The 22,310-nt window shown below is 52.8% G+C and overlaps 1 protein-coding gene across 1 annotated transcript in view; it reads right to left on the minus strand.

Annotated features, from left to right (window-relative positions):
- JAK3 (Janus kinase 3) overlaps positions 1 to 22,310 on the minus strand; it is a 792,993-nt gene that overhangs the window by 45,149 nt on the left and 725,534 nt on the right. Inside the window, exons 22-23 of the mRNA XM_073658556.1 lie at positions 12,465 to 12,582; positions 12,258 to 12,368 (exon numbers count right to left, since the gene is read on the minus strand). Of these exons, the coding sequence (XP_073514657.1) occupies positions 12,258 to 12,368; positions 12,465 to 12,582 (229 nt within the window). The remainder of the gene's footprint in view (positions 1 to 12,257; positions 12,369 to 12,464; positions 12,583 to 22,310) is intronic.

A 22,310-nucleotide genomic window follows, 5' to 3' on the forward strand; every position in this document is an offset into this window, starting at 1 on the left:
GCGTGTGTCCATCAGTTGTCTGTTTGCTTCCTTCAGGTAGTCTGATGTGTTCATCATCACTATTGCACCGCCCTTGTCAGCAGGTTTAATGATGATTTCTTTGTTGGTTTTCAAAGATTGTATGGCCTTTCTCTCCTGGGCACTGATGTTGGATGCTTGTCTCCTGTTTGTGTCTAGGATGGTGGATTTTATCACATGTCTGAAGGAGTCTATATATGTATCCAAATGAGGGTTGTGTCCAGGTGGAGGTGTCCAATCTGACCTCTTCTTGGTTGTCAGACTTTAAGTAGACAGTGTGCTAATGCAGAGGTCCCCAACCGCCGGTCCGCGGACCAGGACCGGGCCGTTGGGGTTTTTCAGCCGGTCCGCGGCACCGCCACAGACAATCACTAAACATTGACAGTGTGCTCTGGTCTGCGGTGGCTCAGAGCACACTGTGTGGGGTGGATGCTGCCCGCTATTCTAGACTCCCGCAGGGTAGACCTGTAGAGGACCTGTGATGACATCAAGGTACATAACTGTGATGTCACCACAGGTCCTGAAGCAGGATGAAGCAGGGGCGGAACTACCGCCCGTGCAGCCGGTTCATTGAACGGGGGCCCCGAGGGGGCCCCTCCAGCCTCCAGCAGGGCCGCCATCAGGGCATGACTGCCCTGACTCCAGTATGGGGCCCGGCCGGTAGGAGCCCCCTCGGAGCCCCCCTCTTGTGCGTCTCTCTCCTCATGGGGCCCCCGGCCCCATGCAAAGCGCCGGGTCCAGGACATCTCATAATTCCTCTGACTTCCGGTCATGTGACGGCGCCGTCACATGACCGGAAGGCAGGAGAACCTGGTGTCAGCGATTTGGACGAGCGCCAGGGTTCTGCAGGGATCGCATGGGGGTAAGTATAACAAGTTTTATTTTTTTTTAAATACAATTATCTAGGAGTGGGGGGAATGGGAGATGCACATGGGGGGAGGGGAGAGATGAGAGATGCACATGGGGGAGGGGAGAGATGAGAGATGCACATGGGGGGGAGGGGAGAGATGAGAGATGCACATGGGGGGAGGGGAGAGATGAGAGATGCACATGGGGGGGAGGGGAGAGATGAGAGATGCACATGGGGGGGAGGGGAGAGATGAGAGATGCACATGGGGGGCAGGGGAGAGATGCACATGGGGGGGAGGGGAGATATGAGAGATGCACATGGGGGGGAGGGGAGAGATGAGAGATGCACATGGGGGGAGGGGACAGATGAAAGATGCACATGGGGGGAGGGGAGAGGAGAGATGCACGGGGGGTGGATGAGAGATGCACGGGGGGTGGATGAGAGATGCACGGGGGGGTGAGAGATGCACGGAGGGGATGAGAGATGCACGGGGGGGGGTGAGAGATGCACGGAGGGGGATGAGAGATGCACGGGGGGGGGATGAGAGATGCACGGGGGGTGAGCTGCAGATGGGGGGGTGAGAGATGCACATGGGGGGGTTATGTTTACATAACTTTGTTGCCTTATGAAGGGCGGGGGGGGCCCCCCAAAATTTCTTGCACAGGGGCCCACTACAGTCTGTGTCCGCCCCTGGGATGAAGTAAATGCAGCTGAACAGCAGCTGTCAGGACAGCTGCCCTGTCCTGCTGCAGGGCGTGATGGGGCCTCAGTGATGCGGCTCCTGGCACAGCACATTATGTGGGGCTCCTGGCATAGCTCCTGGCGGGGACCTGGTCTACACTATATGATAAGTATGCACTAAACTCCAAATCCCTCCATTACCCCGCCCCCATATGACCAAAGCCCCGCCCACCCCACCCCCTCCTTGCTGGGCCATGGAAAAATGATCTTGCTTCAAGCCGGTCCCTGGTGCAAAAAAGGTTGGGGACCACTGTGCTAATGTATGGACTAATAAAAATTCATTAGTCAGCCAATCTGGGCGTAGAGATTTATTATTCTTTAATTAATGACTTCAAAGTATTTCTATTAAGGTAAAGCGTTTGCTTAAAGTTTCAAACTCTTTCTTAGTGATTTGAGGGAGGTTTAAATAGTCGAAAATGTCCTTCAATACGTTGGGGAAAGGGTTGTGTTAAAGAGTGATTATTTTTAAGATTATAGAGGTTACAATAGTAGTGCAATACTCTAGCATGAGAGAATGCTCTAGTTTAGAGTGAGTTTCATACTTGTTAGAAAATAGATGTCAAAATGACCTTTCTTTACCACATTTTCTCCCGCTGCCAGTGCTGGGCCTACACAGCTGGTCATCTCCTGGCCTGTCCAATAATATTCTATCCTGTGCCTTCATATTCCATCATGTTCTGTAATGTGCTGCTGCCACTGCCAATACAACTGCTTATACACTTATAGCTATACTGTACTGCTGTCGGAAATACCAGTGCTGGCCTTACACATCTCCTATCTCATCATATTCTATTCTATGTAGTTGCTGGCACTGCCACTGCGGACAGACAACCACACATCTCCAGGAGGGGGCTGGAGACAGGCACAGCTAGAGGGAAGCCCCCCATGACCAGGATTGGCCTGGAGGTTCCCATTTTAAAAGTGGCAGTTATGGGGATTGGCTAGTGGGAAGTTTGGGGGGCGGGCAGTGGGAGAGGAGGATATAAAAGGAAAAATGCGGGAAAACCGCCATCCCTGGAGGAGCAGCAGACGAGGAATTACCTGAAGATGGAGTGGTGGTCCAGCTGAGAGATGTCGCCCGGTCATGCAGCGATGGATGGCTCCAGGCCCAGCTGTCTGCTCTGCTTGGAGCAGCCGGGAACTAGGATCCGCCGTCAGGAGCGGGGAGTAGGAGCAGGAGGACCCGGCCCCCGGAGAAACTGTTGCCGGAGGTATCAGCGAGCAGCAGACGCAGGCTCCGGAGCCCCTCCGGGGACCCTGCGGGGAGAGAGAGTGACGGCGCGGTCCCTTCCCGCCGCGCTCGCCCTGGCAGGAATCTGTCCAGCCGGCCTGTTGGCGCAGCACAGCAGGGATTGCAGCCCGCCCGGAAGTCGGGGCCGCGCCGGAAGTGAGGGCCGCACCGAATGTGCAGCCTGCGGGAACAGCGCTGCCCGTGCCAGGGGTCCGGGCCCCAGCAGACCGGCGCATGCGCGCTGCAGCCGGGCCGGGCCGGCCCGATTTGAACCACAGAGGGGGCCAAAATGGCAGGAGAGGGGCCAGGAGGGACGGAGGAGGCGCACACAAGGCGGCAGGCACCACTGGTGATGCTCCTGTCGGGGTGCCTGCTGGGAGGAGGACCAAGAGTTCAGGACGGCAGGCATCAGCGGGCAGGCAGCAGGCCAGGGAACCCCTGCTGCCTGGCTCATTTGGAGGACACGGGGCGGAGGAAGAGGCGGGCAGCGACACCGCGTTGCCCAGCAGCGTTCGTCCCGGCAGTGCGGACCAGGCCCGGGTGCCTGGGTCTGGAAGTCGGAGAAGGCCCAGAGGTGCGTCCAGGAGTGCAAAGAGGTCCAGCGGGAGGCGATCCTTGGTGAGAAGCACGGCTTCCTCATCCGTGACTGTTCAGGTCCCCCCTGGTGACATGGAGGCCAGGGGCACGGGCTTGAGCAGCGAACGGATTCTGAGGGATCGGATTCCAGCGGCGACCGTGACGGAGGAAGGGATCGTCAGGACTCAGGATTTCCGGCTGGCGGGGACACAGCACCTGCGCAGCTGCGTAAGTATGACTCTATGTCTGGTTTGTCGCCCGCAGGGGCCGTATTTTCGTGGGGAAGGTAGTGGTCAGTTTGTAGTACAAGGTAGGGGGACTTTAGGTGGTCCCGGGGTCGTCGAGTAGCGGGGATTAGGGATATCCAGAACAGTATGTCACAGATTTTGTGAAGAATGGAGGGTGGAACAGCCGGTGGGTCAAGGGCATCCCCCGTAGGAGCCTGGTTACCAGGTCAGGATGTGTTGCCACAGTCTAGTTATGGTGTAGTCGGGTCTGCGGCGGGCACAGAGGTAGCATCTACGGATGTATCAGTGTCTGTTCAGACGGAAAAGGACAAAGGGGATACGGTGAAGTTGGATGACAGGGCTAAGGGTGAGGTGTATGTGTGCTTTGAGGGGCCATTGGGGGCGCATTTAAAAAAAGAGGTGAAAGAGAAAATTTGGCGTGATGAATATGTCGAAATTTTCTCACTCCTTTCCTTGGAGAAGTTTAATTTGGATAAAGGGAAGAAGGATGATAGCAAAAAGGAGGAGGAGGAGAAGCACAGGTGGTGCTTGATCCCTCAGACTTTTGTAAATTGGCTTCAAGCTTTTGCTATATTAGCTAGTGTCATTGGGGAGAAGTTTCCTGAGAATTGCTCGGGTTTATTTTGTTACTTAGATGTGATTGGGGAAGCACATCGTACTTACGGGGGTCAGACATGGCTGAGGTATAAAGAGCAATTCAGGCAGAGGAAGGCAGTGTAGCCGGAGATCAAGTGGGATCAGAAAGATATTGGCCTTTGGTTGAAAGTGATGGCCCCGGCTAGGTACGGGCAGTCCTTTCATGGGAGCGGAGGGAGCGGGAGTCAACTGGCAGGACAAGGGGGCGGTAGTCAGGGAGCACAGGGAGGAAAAGAGAAGTTGGGAACGTGCTGACAATTTAATGACGGCCAGTGCAAATACGGAAACAGCTGTAAGTTTAAACATGTGTGTTCCCATTGCAATGGGAGCTCCCACGTGGCCTCCAAATGCTTCAGGAAAGGAAAAGGAAAGCTGTCAGTGGGTAATGGTCAAGGGGGTGACTCCAGTGAATCTGCTAGAGATGGCCCCCTTTCTAAGTAGATATCCAGATAAATTGAAGGCTGCGGTTATTGGTAATGGTTTTCTGGAAGATTTCAGGATCCCGCCACCTGATCTTAAAGTTCCTTTCTCCGTTAAAAATTTGAGGTCTGCTTTGTTGCATCCGGAGGTGGTCAGTGCTAAGTTGTCAAAGGAAGTCGAGTTAGGTTGTATGGCTGGGCCATTTGAGAATCTGCCGGTTGAAGGGGTGATCATTTCTCCTTTAGGGGTAGTGCCTAAGAAGGAGCCGAACAAATTTTGCTTGATACAGCATTTGTCGTATCCGAAAGGTTTTTCGGTCAATGATGGGATCGCGCCAGAATTATGTTCGGTAGAATATACTTCATTCGATACGGCGGTGTCATAGGTGCGCAGGTATGGGCCTGGGTCATTGTTAGCTAAAACCGTCATTGAATCAGCTTTTAGGTTATTCCCGGTTCACCCGGCTAGTATTCCGTTGTTGGGTTGTTTTTGGAACAAAGGTTATTATCTGGATAGGTGTTTGCCTATGGGTTGTTCGATTTCATGTTCATTGTTTGAAACTTTTAGTACTTTTCTGGAATGGGTGGTCAGAGAGGTTGCAGGTGTGCAGTCCGTTATTCATTACCTGGATGACTTTTGTTCATAGGTCCTCCAGACTCTTTGGTTTGTCATAATTTGTTAGCAGCCATGGTGTGGGTGGCAGAACGTTTTGGTGTTCCATTGGCAAAAGAAAAAATGGAAGGTCCTTGTACTGTATTGAGTTTTTTGGGAATACTGATTGATGCGGATAGAATGGAGTGTCGATTGCCCGAGGATAAATTGTCATTGCTCCAGCAGGAGGTCGAGCGAATCAGTAAATTGCGCAAGGTGACATTGAAGGAGCTGCAGTTGCTGTTAGGGAGATTGAACTTTGCCTGTAGGATTATACCTATGGGCAGAATATTTTGTCGCAGGTTGTCAAGGGCAACAGCAGGTGTGCGGGCATCGCATCATTTTATTCGTTTGAATAGAGAGCACAGAGAGGATTTGTTGGTGTGGAAGCGTTTTTTGGTCAATTACAATGGCAAGTCATTGATTCAGCAGGAGTTTTTGGACAGCTTTGATTGCGAGATTTACTCGGACGCTGCTGGCGGTTTTGGCTACGGGGCCTTTTGTAAGGGAAAATGGCCTGATTCGTGGAAGGAGAGGTGTCTTGCAAAGAATCTTGCTCTTCTGGAATTAATCCCAATTGTAGTCGCGGTTTCGATTTGGGGTGAGTTTTTCTTGAATTGGAGAGTCAGGTTTCACTGCGGTAACATGGGTGTGGTGGCGGTGATTAACAGCTTGTTGGCTTCGTCTCCTCCGGTTATTAAGCTGGTCAGGGAACTGGTACTCCGGTGTTTGGAGTTAAATGCGTGGATTTCGGCGGTCCATGTGCCAGGTGTGCAAAATTCCATAGCGGATGCTTTGTCTCGTTTCCAGTGGGAGCATTTTCGGGCTCTGGTACCAGAGGCAGAAGTCGCAGGAGTGGAATGCCCTTGGCAGTTGCGGCTGCTGGTTACGGACGAGCTGGAATATTGATCCAGGATTCAGTTTCGAGTTCGACCTGGTCTTCTTACGAGGCATTGTGGCGAGTATGGCTAAGCTGGGTGTCCCATTGGGGGGCGGTAGAGAGTGATGAGGATAGAACCCGGGCGGTTTTGTTTTTAGTTGGTAAGGCTGCAGAGTTAGAGTGGTCGGCATCTAGAATCAGTAAATTTATTGCCAGGCTTGCATTCGGTTTTAAATTGCAGGGATTGTGTGATGTTACAAAATCCTTTTTAGTTAAGCAGGCACTTAGAGGTTTTCGTAAAGGTAGCAGGATTTTGGATAAGCGTAGGCCAGTCTCGTTTGGTATGTATGTTGGAAAGGTTAGGTGTTGTTTTGGAAAGGATTTGTAGTTTTACTTTCGAGGTGGCACTATTTAAGTTAGCTTTTTCCTTAGCTTTTTTCGGGGCAATGAGAGTAGGTGAATTGGTCGCCCCCAGTAGGAACAGGGCGGGAGGTTTATTAGCTGAAGACATGAGCTGCTGGACCGGGGGTATCGATTTTTGGATTAGACGTGCAAAGACTGATCAGTTGGGCAGAGGTAAGTGCATTGTGTTAGGTAGAGTGGACGGGGCGTTGATGTGTCCAAGAAGGTGCTTGGAGGCATATTGGCAAGTGTGGTCAGGGAGAGCAAGCCCACTTTTATGTCACTGTGACGGGACATTCCTGTCCAGGTTTCAGTTTATAGCCGTCCTTAAAAAGGGGGTGCCGGAGTTGGGCCTTAGCCCAGATGTGTATGGTTCACATTCTTTTAGGATTGATAGGCGCTGCTTGGGGGCAGAGGTGATAAAGCGAATTGGCAGGTGGAGTTCGGATCGTTATTTGACGTATGTTCGGCGTTAAATACCGCAGGTATTACCGAGGGAACAGGTGATTATCCGTTGGCTAGGTTTTAGGGGGATGGTATGGAGCCGGGTTATGTCGGAGTTTCACAAGGCGGCTAGATTAAACAGAACACCTGATATTTTGGTCGTACATATGGGAGGGAACGATTTGGGGGCTAGGCCCGTGAGAGAGTTTATTCGGGTTATATGTTTTGATTTTTTGAGGTTGTGGACTTCGTTTCCGGGGGTACTGACGGTTTGGTCAGATATAGTGCCTAGGAAAAAATGGCGGGTGGCCAGATTGGTAAAAGGTATAAATAGGGCATGAGTTAAGTTAAATATGGCCGTGTCCAGTTTTGTGTCAAGGAATGGGGGGATCAGTGTTAGGCACTTTGAGTTGGAATCTGGGATTGGTAATTTCTGGTTGGAGGACGGTGTTCATCTGAATGCAATCGGTATCGATCTTTGGGCCATGGCAATACAGGAGGGGATTGAAATGGCATTGGTGGCTTTGGGGCACTCACGAGCCTAAGGTTTCAGGGCTGTTCGTGGTTGGCGGGGGGTGGGGTTCTTGGAGTTGGTACCGAATTGTCGGTTGAAGGAATTGGGAAAATTCCAGGTCGTTTAAATTAAGTGGGGGGTGATCTGGCAGTCGGCTCTGGGCTCTGGACGGGGTTTTACCCTGGGAGCTTTTAGTTGGTTGGTCTTTCACGGACTGTGGAAGTTTGGTGCCCTTGAGCTGGTGCGGCACGGCTGAGGGTAACATGGCGGTTGATTTCTTATAGTTTATTTTAAAGCCAGATCTTTTAGCTTCAAGAACCCTCCCTCCATATTTATATTTATTTTATTGTTAATTTGAATGTTATTGTTGTTTGTTAATAAAATGGCCGCTGTGGCCCAAATTATCCAAAAGAATAACTGGTTGTAGTGTTTTTATTTTTGGGACAGGATCACGGGATCCTTGGGGTAAGGTGGGAGAAGGTAAGCCATCAGTTAAGAAACCATATTGGCCGTACCGGGTCATGCTTGTGCATTGTGTTCTATAGATATATTGCACTTCTGACGGGAAGTCTACACTGTGCAGAGTAAGTAAACCTGAATCTGCTCCGATAAAGGGATCATTTTTTGCATGGCTTTCCAAAAAGCCATTGCTTCTTCATTTTCTTAAAAGCAAACCTGTTGCTGATCCCAAAAAGAAAGATCATTTTTGGATGGCTTCTTAAAAAGTCATTGCTTCATCACTTTCCAAACTGCAAACCTATTGCTGTTTTCAAAGAAGAGATCATTTTTGGAATGCTTATTAAAAAGCTACAGCTTTTTCATTTTCAAAACAACAAACCTATTGCTAGCAACTCCAAAAAAAAGCTTGTTAAAAAGTCTTTTCTTCTTCATTTTCCAAACAACAAAACTGAAACTGCTTAAAAAAATACCCCAAGTACTTTCAGTTGCACCACTAATAATGTAGTGTAGCTAATTATATACACCAAATGTCTTGACTGGGAGTCTGTATGAAGAGGAGATAGAACAAAAATTTAGAACAAGGATGAATTCTCATCATCACACAATAAAATAAAAAATAATAGATCTACCTGTGCCCAAACATTTTTGTAGCCCTGATCACAGCATCATGGACATGAAATTGCTGGTACTAAAATGTAACTTCAAACCCCAGAGAGACAAATGTCTAGGAATACAAATGTGTGACAACCTTTGACACTCTCAGAGCAGGAATGAATGTGTCACTTGGATTTATGTCTTTCTACATCTGTAACATCCCTGGCGGCGTGCTGGCATGGCTTACCACCTCCCACCATGCAAGACCGCCATCTTACCTATCAGGCCAGGCTGCACACTTTGCTCCAGTACCTGCTGTGTCTCTTGTCTGATTGCTTAGGGTGGCGGCGCGGTTACTGCCTGATTCTTATAGTTACTGTATGCCCACTCCTAATGCCTCCCCAGCCTATTGTTGTAAGTCACAGGATACTTAAACCCCCTCCACCCAATAGGAGGTGCCTGAGCAACACTTTCCTTCAGTGTGTTCCTTGCAACTGAGTTGCCAGGTCCTGTCCTGTATCTTGTCTGTTTCTGCCACCCTGGGGGCTGTATACCCAGGTCTGTTACCTGTATCTGTGACTTCTAGTCTGTTCCCGCCACCCTGGGGGCTGTATATCCAGGCTCATTCCTGTATCTTCTTCCTGGTTCAGTTCCTGTCTGAACTGTGTCCTAGCCCGTTACTTGTTTGACTCTATGTCCGAACCTTCCCTTTTCCTGCAGTGTCTGAAGCTGCACCTAACTCCAACTCGTTGTCTCTGTACTTCTGTTTGTGAGTTTTGTGTCCACTCGCTACTTCATTGTATGTACCTTGTGTGTATCTGGTTCTGCTTGTCCCATTTCCCTGCCTCCGTATCTACCTCCTGTGTTCTAACTATCTTCCTGTATTTTCCAGTCTGTTCCATGTGAACAGAGCCCAGTCCTGTCTGCCTGCACTTTCTGCTCTGTTCTGCTCTGCTTGTCCACTGCACCTGCGGTTTTGCTCTGCTCTGCTTGTCCACCGCATCTGTGGTTTTGCTCTGCTTGTCCACCGCATCTGCAGTTTCGCTCTGCTCTGCTTGTTCACTGCACCTGCGATTTCGCTCTGCTCTGCTTGTTCACCGCACATGCAGTTTCACTCTGCTTGTTCACCGCACCTGCGGTTTCGCTCTGCTCTGCTTGTTCAGCGCACCTGCGGTTTCGCTCCGCTCTGCTTGTCCACCGCACCTGCGGTTTCGCTCAGCTCTGCTTGTTCACCGCACCTGCGGTTTTGCTCTGCTCTGCTTGTCCACCGCACCTGCGGTTTCGTTCTGCTCTGCTTGTCCACTGCACCTGCGGTTTCGCTCCGCTCTGCTTGTTCACCGCACCTGCGGTTTCGCTCCGCTCTGCTTGTCCACTGCACCTGCGGTGAACAAGCAGAGCAGAGCGAAACTGCAGGTGCAGTGGACAAGCAGAGCGGAGCAAAACCGCAGATGCGGTGAACAAGCAGAGCAGAGCGAAACTGCATCTGCGGTTTTGCTCCGCTCTGCTTGTTCACCGCACCTGCGGTTTCGCTCTGCTCTGCTTATTCACCGCATCTGCGGTTTCGTTTTGCTTGTTCACCGCATCTGCGGTTTCGCTCTGCTCTGCTTGTCCACCGCACCTGCGGTTTCACTCTGCTCTGCCCCGCTTGTCCTCCGCGCCTGCGGTTCTGCTCTGCTAGTCCACCACACCCGCGGCTCTGTTCCTGTATCCCAGTCTGTACTGGTCCCTATCCAGCCTGCGTTCATACCTGCCACTATCTGCCAGTCTGCATTCCAGCCATGCCTGCCAGTACCTGCCTGTCTACTTACCAGCTGTGCCTGCCAGTACCCGCCTGTCTGCATACCAGCCATGCCTGTCAGTACCAACCTGTCTGCATACCAGCTGTGCCTGCCAGTACCCACCTGTCTACACACCAGCCGTGTCTGCCCGTTCCTGCATTCCCCGGTGTGGGTCAACAGCTGTGACCGGGGTCTGACCTGGAGTAGCACCTGGTCCCTCTGCTCGGTTCCTCCCTGGTTCACGGAGTCGACTGAGCCACCGTGCGACCTTGGTCGGACCGAGTTGATACTTAGTTACGCCCCTCCAGGCACTCCTCGGTTCATGGTCCAGTGGGATCACTAACCATGCTCACGCCAGTCAGTCCGGGCGTGAGCGTAACAACATCAATTAAGGAATGTGCTTCTCAGAAGTTTTGGAGGCATTAAAACCCAGGACCAGACCTCAATCAGGGGACAAAAAAACTTTCACACTTCTTATCTATGAACTGCTCCAATATTTATTGCCACAACTGTTTCTCCCCTTCTGCTTCACGCTAGTTGTCTTATTTATGTCATTATTCCTGTGTCATGTTGCATACAAATATGTGACTTTTCAGATTTCGTGTCATACAGAGCCTGATGATGAGACCCGAGTAGTCTGGAAAACTTGCTATTTATTACCATCTTTTCAGTTAGCCATTAAAAGGTATCAGCCACTGAGGACTCTCAAATTTTGCTATTTTCCCAAGGGGTAAGGTTTCTCCTTGTGGAGAGTGACAAGCTAGGCCTGTTATGCCATCATGAGGAGAGTTAAATGACTTGTATGCTCCTCTGGGAAATTAAATTTGCAAATTGTCTCTTCAGAGAGGAAGAGGACTTGAACTTTAGTGACATCTATTGGAAGTAACAATCCTACAGGTCAGTATCAACCCTTTAACGAGCCATGCAATATGAATTAGGATAAAAGCCAAACAAGGATTGCTTATTTGACCAGGCATGCCAGACCTCGCTTGTCACTCTCCACAAGGAGAAACCTTACCTCTTAGATCCCATTCTTAAGCCTCTCACCTAGCCAAATCAGATCTCATACTTTGCACTGACGAGGGGCAATACCCCAAAACAACGTGTCTGCAATTGGGATTCTGGTTTGGCTTCTATCCAATCTTTTAGTACATAAAAAAATTACATTCGCGCCGATTCATCAAAACTTTTAAACCGGGCTCAGAGTTGTGCAAACATTTTGGGACTTTTGATGTTTTCAAAATTCACAAAGCTGGGGTGGGATGGGGGTGTGACGCCACAGCTCATCTAGTTCATGACGTACTGTGGCATTTCTTAAGCCACAAATCTTACTCCAGTGGCAAGATGCGTGGAGGTGCATGCCAGTTGCCAGTGGCTTATGTCTCTTAGTGAATCTTCTAACTCCACAGCACCCACTCATCAAGTTGAAAATTGCCGGACTTGATGAATTGAGGGTCTTACACACCCCTGATGATTGAAGAAACTTGTAGCGATAAGTTACCTCTGCCTGTCTGAGGGATGTGTCACATAGCATTACACTAACTAAATAATGTAAGTGGACTAACAATGACACTGTAAGCAATGCTGATTTCAGTTACTAACAATAAACTGTAATTAATGCTAATTACAGTGACTAACAATGACACTGTAATTATAAGTACAGGCTACAACCATTGTTTATTGTCAGTCTGAGTTCTGGCATTCAGTAATGACAGGGATCACTAAGCAGCCTTATGACAACACACCTGATACCAAAAGGACAAGGCAACAAAAAGAGTCCTTGCCTAAATAAAAAAGTGTTGTGATTGTGCTTACCTCCACTGGGCATCTGCACGGAGAACACAGTCTTCTATCGGTTCGTAACAGTTCCACAAGTCCACAAACAGTTTGCTGGGAATTGTGAGGTCCCATCATATGACGGTATTGCTATAAAAATGAAGAAACATGTTATAAAAATTATTTTAAAATTAAAATTGCTTTATTGGGATTATCTTTTAGCTTTGTTTAATGTCAGTGTCTTACAGCTGAGGGACTGCAGCTTCTTTCACAATATGTAAACAGTTCATAGAGCAGGACTCCAAAACTCCAGACATCTGATTCTCGGGAATACATATTATCTGAAAGTGATTCAGGTGCATGCCTGAAAAGAAGAAAAAATGACATGGTTTTAGTGGCTTATTTGTCAACATACCAAGTCATATTTGAATAGAATATTAGAACGAGCCTTCTGGATAGATGGCAATTACCTACTTTTAAATGTCTTATTTTTGGCAGTAATCTGATGTGTATCTGCTTATTGTGCCAGAGCCAGACACACCCACTATAAATATCCTTTAACAATGGTCCTTTCATCCCTATGAGGATAATTCATCATTCTTCTATGAAACATTTACTAATAGCTGGTTAAGTAATTTATAGTTTTTCTTCTAGCATAAAAATTATTTTCCCATCATCTTTTTGTTGAATAATGTGAATCCTATATTAAAACATAACTTTTATTTATAATCTGTTAAAATGTTCCTGATTCAATATAACAAATAAGTATTCCTGTATGTATAATCTAGCATCCAGAAATGTACACAGCAATCACCTGTGAATATTAAAATCACCCCAAATTCAGGTAAAGATAGTCTCAAATCCTATTGGATAGTCCTATAAATCCAGACCATGATAGAGTATTATGTCTAGCATGTAAAGTTAATAAAATAAAAAAGGACCCGTCACTAGGTCAAAAGTGGCCAATGTTTGCTCTTGTTTTATTCCTTCTGCTCACCTGATTATTCTGATTTTTTTTTAATTCGCCATACAGTTCCAGAGATATGGGTCTTTTTATTTAGTGCTAATTTTTATGGTATTTACCAAGGGGACGGGTCTCACAGGAATCTCTGGGGCATGTTCTTAGGCTGCTCTGCATTATTACATTGTGAACAATGCCTTCTTGATAAAGACTATAAAAGCATTAAATAAACAGGTCCATATACAGTACAGACCAAAAGTTTGGGCACACCTTCTCATTTAAAGATTTTTTGTGTTTTCATGAAAATTGTACATTCACACTGAAGGCATCAAAACTATGAATTAACACATGTGGAATTATATACTTAACAAAAAAGTGTGAAACAACTGAAAATATGTCTTATATTCTAGGTTCTTCAAAGTAGCCACCTTTTGCTTTGATGACTGCTTTGCACACTCTTGGCATTCTCTTGATGAGCTTCAAGAGGTAGTCACCGGAAATGGTCTTCCAACAATCTTGAAGGAGTTCCCAGAGATGCTTAGCACTTGTTGGCCCTTTTGCCTTCACTCTGCGGTCCAGCTCACCCCAAACCATCTTGATTGGGTTCAGGTCTGGTGACTGTGGAGGCCAGGTCATCTGGCGTAGCACCCCATCACTTTCCTTCTTGGTCAAATAGCCCTTACACACCCTGGAGGTGTGTTTGGGGTCATTGTCCTGTTGAAAAATAAATGATGGTCCAACTAAACGCAAACCGGATGGAATAGCATGCCGCTGCAAGATGCTGTGGTAGCCATGCTGGTTCAGTATGCCTTCAATTTTGAATAAATCCCCAACAGTGTCACCAGAAAAGCACCCCCACACCATCACACCTCCTCCTCCATGCTTCATGGTGGGAACCAGGCATGTAGAGTCCATCCGTTTCTGCGTCGCACAAAGACACGGTGGTTGGAACCAAAGATCTCAAATTTGGACTCATCAGACCAAAGCACAGATTTCCACTGGACTAATGTCCATTCCAAACAAGTCTCTTCTGCTTGTTGCCTGTCCTTAGCAGTGGTATCCTAGCAGCTATTTTACCATGAAGGCCTGCTGCACAAAGTCTCCTCTTAACAGTTGTTGAAGAGATGTTTCTGCTGCTAGAACTCTGTGTGGCATTGAGCTGGTCTCTAATCTGAGCTGCTGTTAACCTGCAATTTCTGAGGCTGGTGACTCGGATAAACTTATCCTTAGAAGCAGAGGTGATTCTTGGTCTTCCTTTCCTGGGGCGGTCCTCATGTGAGCCAGTTTATTTGTAGCGCTTGATGGTTTTTGCAACTGCACTTGGGGACACATTCAAAGTTTTCCCAATTTTTTGGACTGACTGGCCTTCATTCCTTAAAGTAATGATGGCCACTCGTTTTTCTTTAGTTAGCTGCTTTTTTCTTGCCATAATACAAATTCTAACAGTCTATTCAGTAGGACTATCAGCTGTGTATCCACCAGACTCCTGCACAACACAACTGATGGTCCCAACCCCATTTATAAGGCAAGAAATCCCACTTATTAAACCTGACAGGGCACACCTGGGAAGTGAAAACCATTTCCGGTGACTACCTCTTGAAGCTCATCAAGAGAATGCCAAGAGTGTGCAAAGCAGTCATCAAAGCAAAAGGTGGCTACTTTGAAGAACCTAGAATATAAGACACTAGATGGTGGCCCGATTCTAACGCATTGGGTATTCTAGAATATGTATGCGGCCGACCGGGCGCAACTAATCAGCAAAGCAGTGTTTAAATGGGTTGCGCACTACTTTAAATTAACCCCCCAATGTATCCCCCTGGGGCCCCTAATGAATTTTGGAGGACCGGGGAGCGAGGCCGCCGGTCTGGGTACTTCTGCTGCGAGCAGCCGGGAGATGACCGGCTAGCACAGGGTGAGCGTGGGAGCGGGTGAGCGTGGGAGCGCGTGAGCGTGGGAGCGCGTGAGCGTGGGTGCGGGTGAGCGTGGGAGCGGGTGAGCGTGGGAGGGTGAGCGTGGGAGCGGGTGAGCGTGGGAGCGGGTGAGCGTGGGAGGGTGAGCGTGGGAGCGGGTGAGAATGTGAGGGTGTGAGCGTGTGAGGGTGAGCGTGTGAGCGTGGGAGCGTCAGAGTGTGAGCGTCCGAGCGTGTGCGTCCGAGCGTGTGCGTCCGAGCGTGTGCGTCCGAGCGTGTGCGTCCGAGCGTGTGCGTCCGAGCGTGAGTGTCCGAGTGTGAGCGTCAGAGCGTGAGCGTCAGAGCGTCAGAATCTGAGCGTGAGCGTCCGAGCGTGAGCGTCAGAGCAGGAGCGTCTGAGCGTGAGCGTCAGAGCTTCAGAGCGTGAGCGTCAGAGCGTGATCGTCAGAGCATCAGATCGTGAGCGTCAGAGCATCAGAGCTTGAGCGTCAGAACGTGAGCGTCAGAGCGTGAGCGTCAGAGTCAGAGCGTGAGCGTCAGAGCGTGAGCGTCCGAGCGCGAGCGTCAGAGCGAGAGCATCAGAGTGTGAACGTCAGAGCATCAGAGCTTGAGCGTCAGAGCATCAGAGCGTGAGCGTCAGAGCGTGAGCGTGTGAGCGTGAGCATCAGAGCGTGAACGTGAGCATCCGAGCGTGAGCGTCAGAGTCTGAGTGTGAGCGTCAGAGCGTGAGCGTCAGAGCATGAACGTGAGCGTCCGAGCGTGAGCGTCAGAGCATCAGAGCTTCAGAGCGTGAGCTTCAGAGCGTGAGCGTCAGAGCGTGAGCGTGGGCGTCAGAGCGCGAGCGTCAGAGCGTGAGCGTCAGAGCATCAGAACGTGAGCATGAGCGTCAGAGCATCAGAGCGTGCGCGTCAGAGCGTGCGCGTCAGAGCGTGAACGTGAGCTTCCGAGCGTGAGCGTCAGAGCGTGAGCGTCAGAGCGTGAGCGTCCGAGCGTGAGCATCAGAGCGTGAGCGTCAGAGCATCAGAGCGTCAGAGCGTGGGCGTCAGAGCGTGAGCGTCAGAGCGTGAACATGAGCGTCCGAGCGTGAACGTGAGCGTCCGAGCGTGAGCGTGAGCGTCAGAGCGTGAGCGTCAGAGCATCAGAGCGTGAGCGTCAGAGCATCAGATCGTGAGCGTCAGAGCATAAGCGTCAGAGCGTCAGAGCGTGAGCTTCAGAGAGTGAGCGTCAGAGCGTGAGCGTGGGCGTCAGAGCGCGAGCGTCAGAGCGTGAGCGTCAGAGCGTGAGCATGAGCGTCAGAGCATCAGAGCTTGAGCATCAGAGCTTGAGCGTCAGAGCGTGAGCATCAGAGCTTGAGCGTCAGAGCGTGAGCGTGTGAGCGTCAGAGCGTGAACGTGAGCTTCTGAGCGTGAGCGTCAGAGCGTCCGAGCGTGAGCGTCAGAGCGTCCGAGCGTGAGCGTCCGAGCGTGAGCGTCAGAGCATCAGCGTGAGCGTCAGAGCATCAGAGCGTGAGCGTGAGCGTCAGAGCGTGAGTGTGAGCGTCAGAGCGTGAGCTTCATAGCGTGAACGTCAGAGCGTGAGCGTCCGAGCGTGAGCGTCAGAGCGTGAGCATGAGCGCCAGAGCGTGAGCATCAGAGCGTGAACGTGAGCGTCAGAGCGTCAGAGCATCAGCGTGAGCGTCCGAGCGTGAGCGTCAGAGCGCGAGTGTGAGCGTTAGAGCGTGAGCGTCAGAGCGTGAGCATCCTAGCATGAGCGTCAGAGCGTGAGCGTCAGAGCGTCAGTGTGAGCGTCAGAGCGTGAGCATCCTAGCATGAGCGTCAGAGCGTGAGCGTCAGAGCGTGAGCGTGTGAGCGTGAGCGTGAGCGTGAGCTTCATAGCGTGAGCGTCCGAGCGTGAGCATGTGAGCGTCAGAGCGTGAGCGTGAGCGCCAGAGCGTGAGCATCAGAGCGTGAGCATGAGCGCCAGAGCGTGAGCGCCAGAGCGTGAGCATCAGAGCGTGAGCATCAGAGCGTGAGCATGAGCGTCAGAGCGTGAGCGTCAGAGCGTGAGCATGTGAGCGTCAGAGCGTGAGCGTGAGCGCCAGAGCGTGAGCATCAGAGCGTGAGCATGAGCGTCAGAGCGTGAGCATCAGAGCGTGAGCGCCAGAGCGTGAGCATCAGAGCGTGAGCATGAGCGTCAGAGCGTGAGCGTCAGAGCGTGAGCGTCAGAGCATCAGCGTGAGCGTCCGAGCGTGAGCATCAGAGCGTGAGTGTGAGCGTGAGCGTCAGAGCGTGAGCGTGAGTGTCAGCGTCAGAGCGTGAGCGTCAGAGCGTGAGCTTCAGCGTGAGCGTCAGAGCGTGAGTGTCAGCGTGAGCGTCAGAGCGTGAGTGTGAGCGTCAGAGCGTGAGCGTCCTAGCATGAGCGTCAGAGTGTGAGCGTCAGAGCGTGAGTGTGAGCGTCAGAGCGTGAGTGTGAGCATCAGAGCGTGAGTGTGAGCGTCAGAGCGTGAGTGTGAGCGTCAGAGCGTGAGCGTGAGAGCGTGAGCCTTAGAGCGTGAGCGTCAGAGCGTGAGTGTGAGCGTGAGAGCGTGAGCGTCAGAGCGTCCGAGCGTGAGCGTCCGAGCGTGAGCGTCAGAGCATCAGCGTGAGCGTCAGAGCGTGAGCGTCAGAGCATCAGAGCGTGAGCGTGAGCGTCAGAGCGTGAGTGTGAGCGTCAGAGCGTGAGCTTCATAGCGTGAACGTCAGAGCGTGAGCGTCCGAGCGTGAGCGTCAGAGCGTGAGCATGAGCGCCAGAGCGTGAGCATCAGAGCGTGAACGTGAGCGTCAGAGCGTCAGAGCATCAGCGTGAGCGTCCGAGCGTGAGCGTCAGAGCGCGAGTGTGAGCGTTAGAGTGTGAGCGTCAGAGCGTGAGCATCCTAGCATGAGCGTCAGAGCGTGAGCGTCAGAGCGTCAGTGTGAGCGTCAGAGCGTGAGCATCCTAGCATGAGCGTCAGAGCGTGAGCGTCAGAGCGTCAGTGTGAGCGTCAGAGCGTGAGCATCCTAGCATGAGCGTCAGAGCGTGAGCGTCAGAGCGTGAGCGTGTGAGCGTGAGCGTGAGCTTCATAGCGTGAGCGTCCGAGCGTGAGCATGTGAGCGTCAGAGCGTGAGCGTGAGCGTCAGAGCGTGAGCGTCCTAGCATGAGCGTCAGAGTGTGAGCGTCAGAGCGTGAGTGTGAGCGTCAGAGCGTGAGCGTGAGAGCGTGAGCCTTAGAGCGTGAGCGTCAGCGTGAGTGTGAGCGTGAGAGCGTGAGCGTCAGAGCGTGAGCTTCAGAGTGTGAGCGTGAGCGCCAGAGAATGAGCGTCAGAGCGTGAACGTGAGCGTCAGAGCGTGAGCATCCGAGCGGGAGCGTCAGAGCGTGAGCATCAGAGCGTGAGTGTGAGCGTCAGAGCATGAGCGTCAGAGCGTGAGTGTCAGAGCGTGAACGTGAACGTCAGAGCGTGAGCGTCAGAGCGTGAGCGTCCGAGCGTGAGCGTCAGAGCGTGAGCGTCAGAGCGTGAGCGTCAGAGCGTGAGTGTCAGAGCGTGAACGTCCGAGCGTGAGCGTCCGAGCGTCAGAGCGTGAGCGTCCGAGCGTGAGCATCAGAGCATGAGCGTCCGAGCGTGAGCGTCCGAGCGTGAGCATCAGAGCATGAGCGTCAGAGCGTGAGTGTCAGAGCGTGAACGTGAGCGTCAGAGCGTGAGCTTCAGAGCGTGAGCCTCAGAGCGTGAGTGTCAGAGCGTGAACATGAGCGCCAGAGCGTGAGCGCCAGAGCGTGAGCGTCAGTGTGTGTGCGTCCGAGCGTGAGCGTCTGAGCGTGAGCTTCAGAGCGTGAGCGTCAGAGCGTGAGTGTCAGAGCGTGAACGTGAGCGTCAGAGCGTGAGTGTCAGAGCGTGAACATGAGCGCCAGAGCGTGAGCGCCAGAGCGTGAGCGTCAGTGTGTGTGCGTCCGGGCGTGAGCGTCCGAGCGTGAGCGTCCGAGCGTGAGCGTCCGAGCGTGAGCTTCATAGCGTGAGCGTCCGAGCATGAGCATGTGAGCGTCAGAGCGTGAGCATCAGAGCGTGAGCGTCAGAGCGTGAGCGTCAGAGCGTGAGCGTGAGCGTCAGAGCGTGAGCGTGAGCGCCAGAGTGTGAGCGTCAGAACGTGAGCGTCAGAGCGTCAGAGCATCAGCGTGAGCGTCAGAGCGTGAGCGTGAGCGTCAGAGCGTGAGCGTCAGAGCGTGAGCATCCTAGCGTGAGCGTCAGAGTGTGAGCGTCAGTGTGAGCGTCAGTGTGAGCGTCAGTGTGAGCGTCAGTGTGTGTGCGTCAGAGCGTGAGCTTCATAGCGTGAGCGTCAGAGCGTGAGCGTCCGAGCGTGAGCATGTGAGCGTCAGAACGTGAGCGTGAGCGTCAGAGCGTGAGCGTGAGCGCCAGAGCGTGAGCATCAGAGCGTGAGCATGAGCGTCAGAGCGTCAGCGTCAGAGCGTGAGCGTCAGAGCGTCAGAGCGTGAACGTGAGCGTCAGAGCATCAGCGTGAGCGTCAGAGCGTGAACGTGAGCGTCAGAGCGTGAGTGTGAGCGTGAGCGTCAGAGCGTGAGCGTCAGAGCGTGAGTGTGAGCGTGAGCGTCCGAGCGTGAGCGTCAGAGCGTGAGTGTGAGCGTGAGCGTCAGAGCGTGAGCGTCAGAGCGTGAACGTGAGCTTCAGAGCGTGAATGTGAGCGTCAGAGCGTGAGCGTCAGAGCGTGAGCGTCAGAGCGTGAACGTGAGCGTCAGAGCGTGAGTGTGAGCGTGAGCGTCAGAGCGTGAGCGTCAGAGCGTGAACGTCGGAGCGTGAGTGTGAGCGTGAGCGTCCGAGCGTGAGCGTCAGAGCGTGAACGTGAGCTTCAGAGCGTGAGCGTCAGAGCGTGAACGTGAGCGTCCGAGCGTGAGCGTCCGAGCGTGAGCGTCCGAGCGTGAGCGTCAGAGCGTGAGTGTGAGCGTGAGCGTCAGAGCGTGAGCATCAGAGCGTGAACGTGAGCTTCAGAGCGTGAACGTGAGCGTCAGAGCGTGAGCGTCAGAGCGTGAACGTGAGCGTCAGAGCGTGAGCGTCAGAGCGTGAGTGTGAGCGTGAGAGTCAGAGCGTGAGCGTCAGAGCGTGAACGTCGGAGCGTGAGCGTCCGAGCGTGAGCGTCCGAGCGTGAGCGTCCGAGCGTGAACGTCTGAGCGTGAACGTCCGAGCGTGAGCGTGAGCGTCCGAGCATCAGCGTGAGCGTCAGAGCATCAGCGAGAGCATCAGCGTGAGCGTCAGAGCGTGAGCTTCAGAGCGTGAGCGTCAGAGCGTGAACGTGAGCGTCAGAGCGTGAGAGTCAGAGCGTGAGCGTGAGCGTCAGAGCGTGAGCGTCAGAGCGTGAACGTGAGTGTCAGAGCGTGAGCGTCAGAGCATCAGCGTGAGCGTCAGAGCGTGAGCGTCAGAGCATCAGCGTGAGCGTCAGAGCGTGAGCGTCAGAGCATCAGCGTCAGAGCATCAGCGTGAGCGTCCTTGCGTGAGCGTCAGAGCGTGAGCGTCAGAGCATCAGTGTGAGCGTCAGAGCGTGAGCGTCAGAGCGTGAACGTGAGCTTCAGAGCGTGAGCGTCAGAGCGTGAGCGTCAGAGCGTGAGCTTCAGAGCGTGAGCGTGAGCGTCAGAGCGTGAGTGTGAGCGTGAGCGTCAGAGCGTGAGCGTCAGAGCGTGAACGTGAGCTTCAGAGCGTGAATGTGAGCGTCAGAGCGTGAGCGTCAGAGCGTGAGCGTCAGAGCGTGAACGTGAGCGTCAGAGCGTGAGTGTGAGCGTGAGCGTCAGAGCGTGAGCGTCAGAGCGTGAACGTCGGAGCGTGAGTGTGAGCGTGAGCGTCCGAGCGTGAGCGTCAGAGCGTGAACGTGAGCTTCAGAGCGTGAGCGTCAGAGCGTGAACGTGAGCGTCCGAGCGTGAGCGTCCGAGCGTGAGCGTCCGAGCGTGAGCGTCAGAGCGTGAGCGTGAGCGTCAGAGCGTGAGCATCAGAGCGTGAACGTGAGCTTCAGAGCGTGAACGTGAGCGTCAGAGCGTGAGCGTCAGAGCGTGAACGTGAGCGTCAGAGCGTGAGCGTCAGAGCGTGAGTGTGAGCGTGAGAGTCAGAGCGTGAGCGTCAGAGCGTGAGCGTCAGAGCGTGAACGTCGGAGCGTGAGCGTCCGAGCGTGAGCGTCCGAGCGTGAGCGTCCGAGCGTGAACGTCCGAGCGTGAGCGTGAGCGTCCGAGCATCAGCGTGAGCGTCAGAGCATCAGCGAGAGCATCAGCGTGAGCGTCAGAGCGTGAGCTTCAGAGCGTGAGCGTCAGAGCGTGAACGTGAGCGTCAGAGCGTGAGAGTCAGAGCGTGAGCGTGAGCGTCAGAGCGTGAGCGTCAGAGCGTGAACGTGAGTGTCAGAGCGTGAGCGTCAGAGCATCAGCGTGAGCGTCAGAGCGTGAGCGTCAGAGCATCAGCGTGAGCGTCAGAGCGTGAGCGTCAGAGCATCAGCGTCAGAGCATCAGCGTGAGCGTCCTTGCGTGAGCGTCAGAGCGTGAGCGTCAGAGCATCAGTGTGAGCGTCAGAGCGTGAGCGTCAGAGCGTGAACGTGAGCTTCAGAGCGTGAGCGTCAGAGCGTGAGCTTCAGAGCGTGAGCGTGAGCTTCAGAGCGTGAGCGTCAGAGCGTGAACGTGAGCGTCAGAGCGTCAGAGCGTGAGCTTCATAGCGTGAACGTGAGCGTCCGAGCGTGAGCATCAGAGCATCAGCGTGAGCGTCCGAGCGTGAGCGTCAGAGCATCAGCGTGAGCGTCCGAGCGTGAGCGTCAGAGCGTGAGTGTGAGCGTGAGCGTCAGAGCGTGAGCGTCCGAGCGTGAGCGTCCGAGCTTGAGCGTCCGAGCGTGCGCGTCCGAAGGTGAGCGTCCGAGCGTGAGCGTCAGAGCGTGAACATGAGCATCAGAGCGTGAGCGTCAGAGCGTGAGCGTCAGAGCGTGAACATGAGCGTCCGAGCGTGAGCATCAGAGCATCAGCGTGAGCGTCCGAGCGTGAGCGTCAGAGCATCAGCGTGAGCGTCCGAGCGTGAGCGTCAGAGCGTGAGCTTCATAGCGTGAACGTGAGCGTCCGAGCGTGAGCATCAGAGCATCAGCGTGAGCGTCCGAGCGTGAGCGTCAGAGCATCAGCGTGAGCGTCCGAGCGTGAGCGTCAGAGCGTGAGTGTGAGCGTGAGCGTCAGTGTGTGAGCGTCCGAGCGTGAGCGTCCGAGCTTG

Source organism: Phyllobates terribilis, unplaced genomic scaffold (assembly GCF_046119375.1).
Source record: "Phyllobates terribilis strain yellow unplaced genomic scaffold, ASM4611937v1 Scaffold_1__5_contigs__length_1240528914, whole genome shotgun sequence".
NCBI lineage: Eukaryota > Metazoa > Chordata > Amphibia > Anura > Dendrobatidae > Phyllobates > Phyllobates terribilis.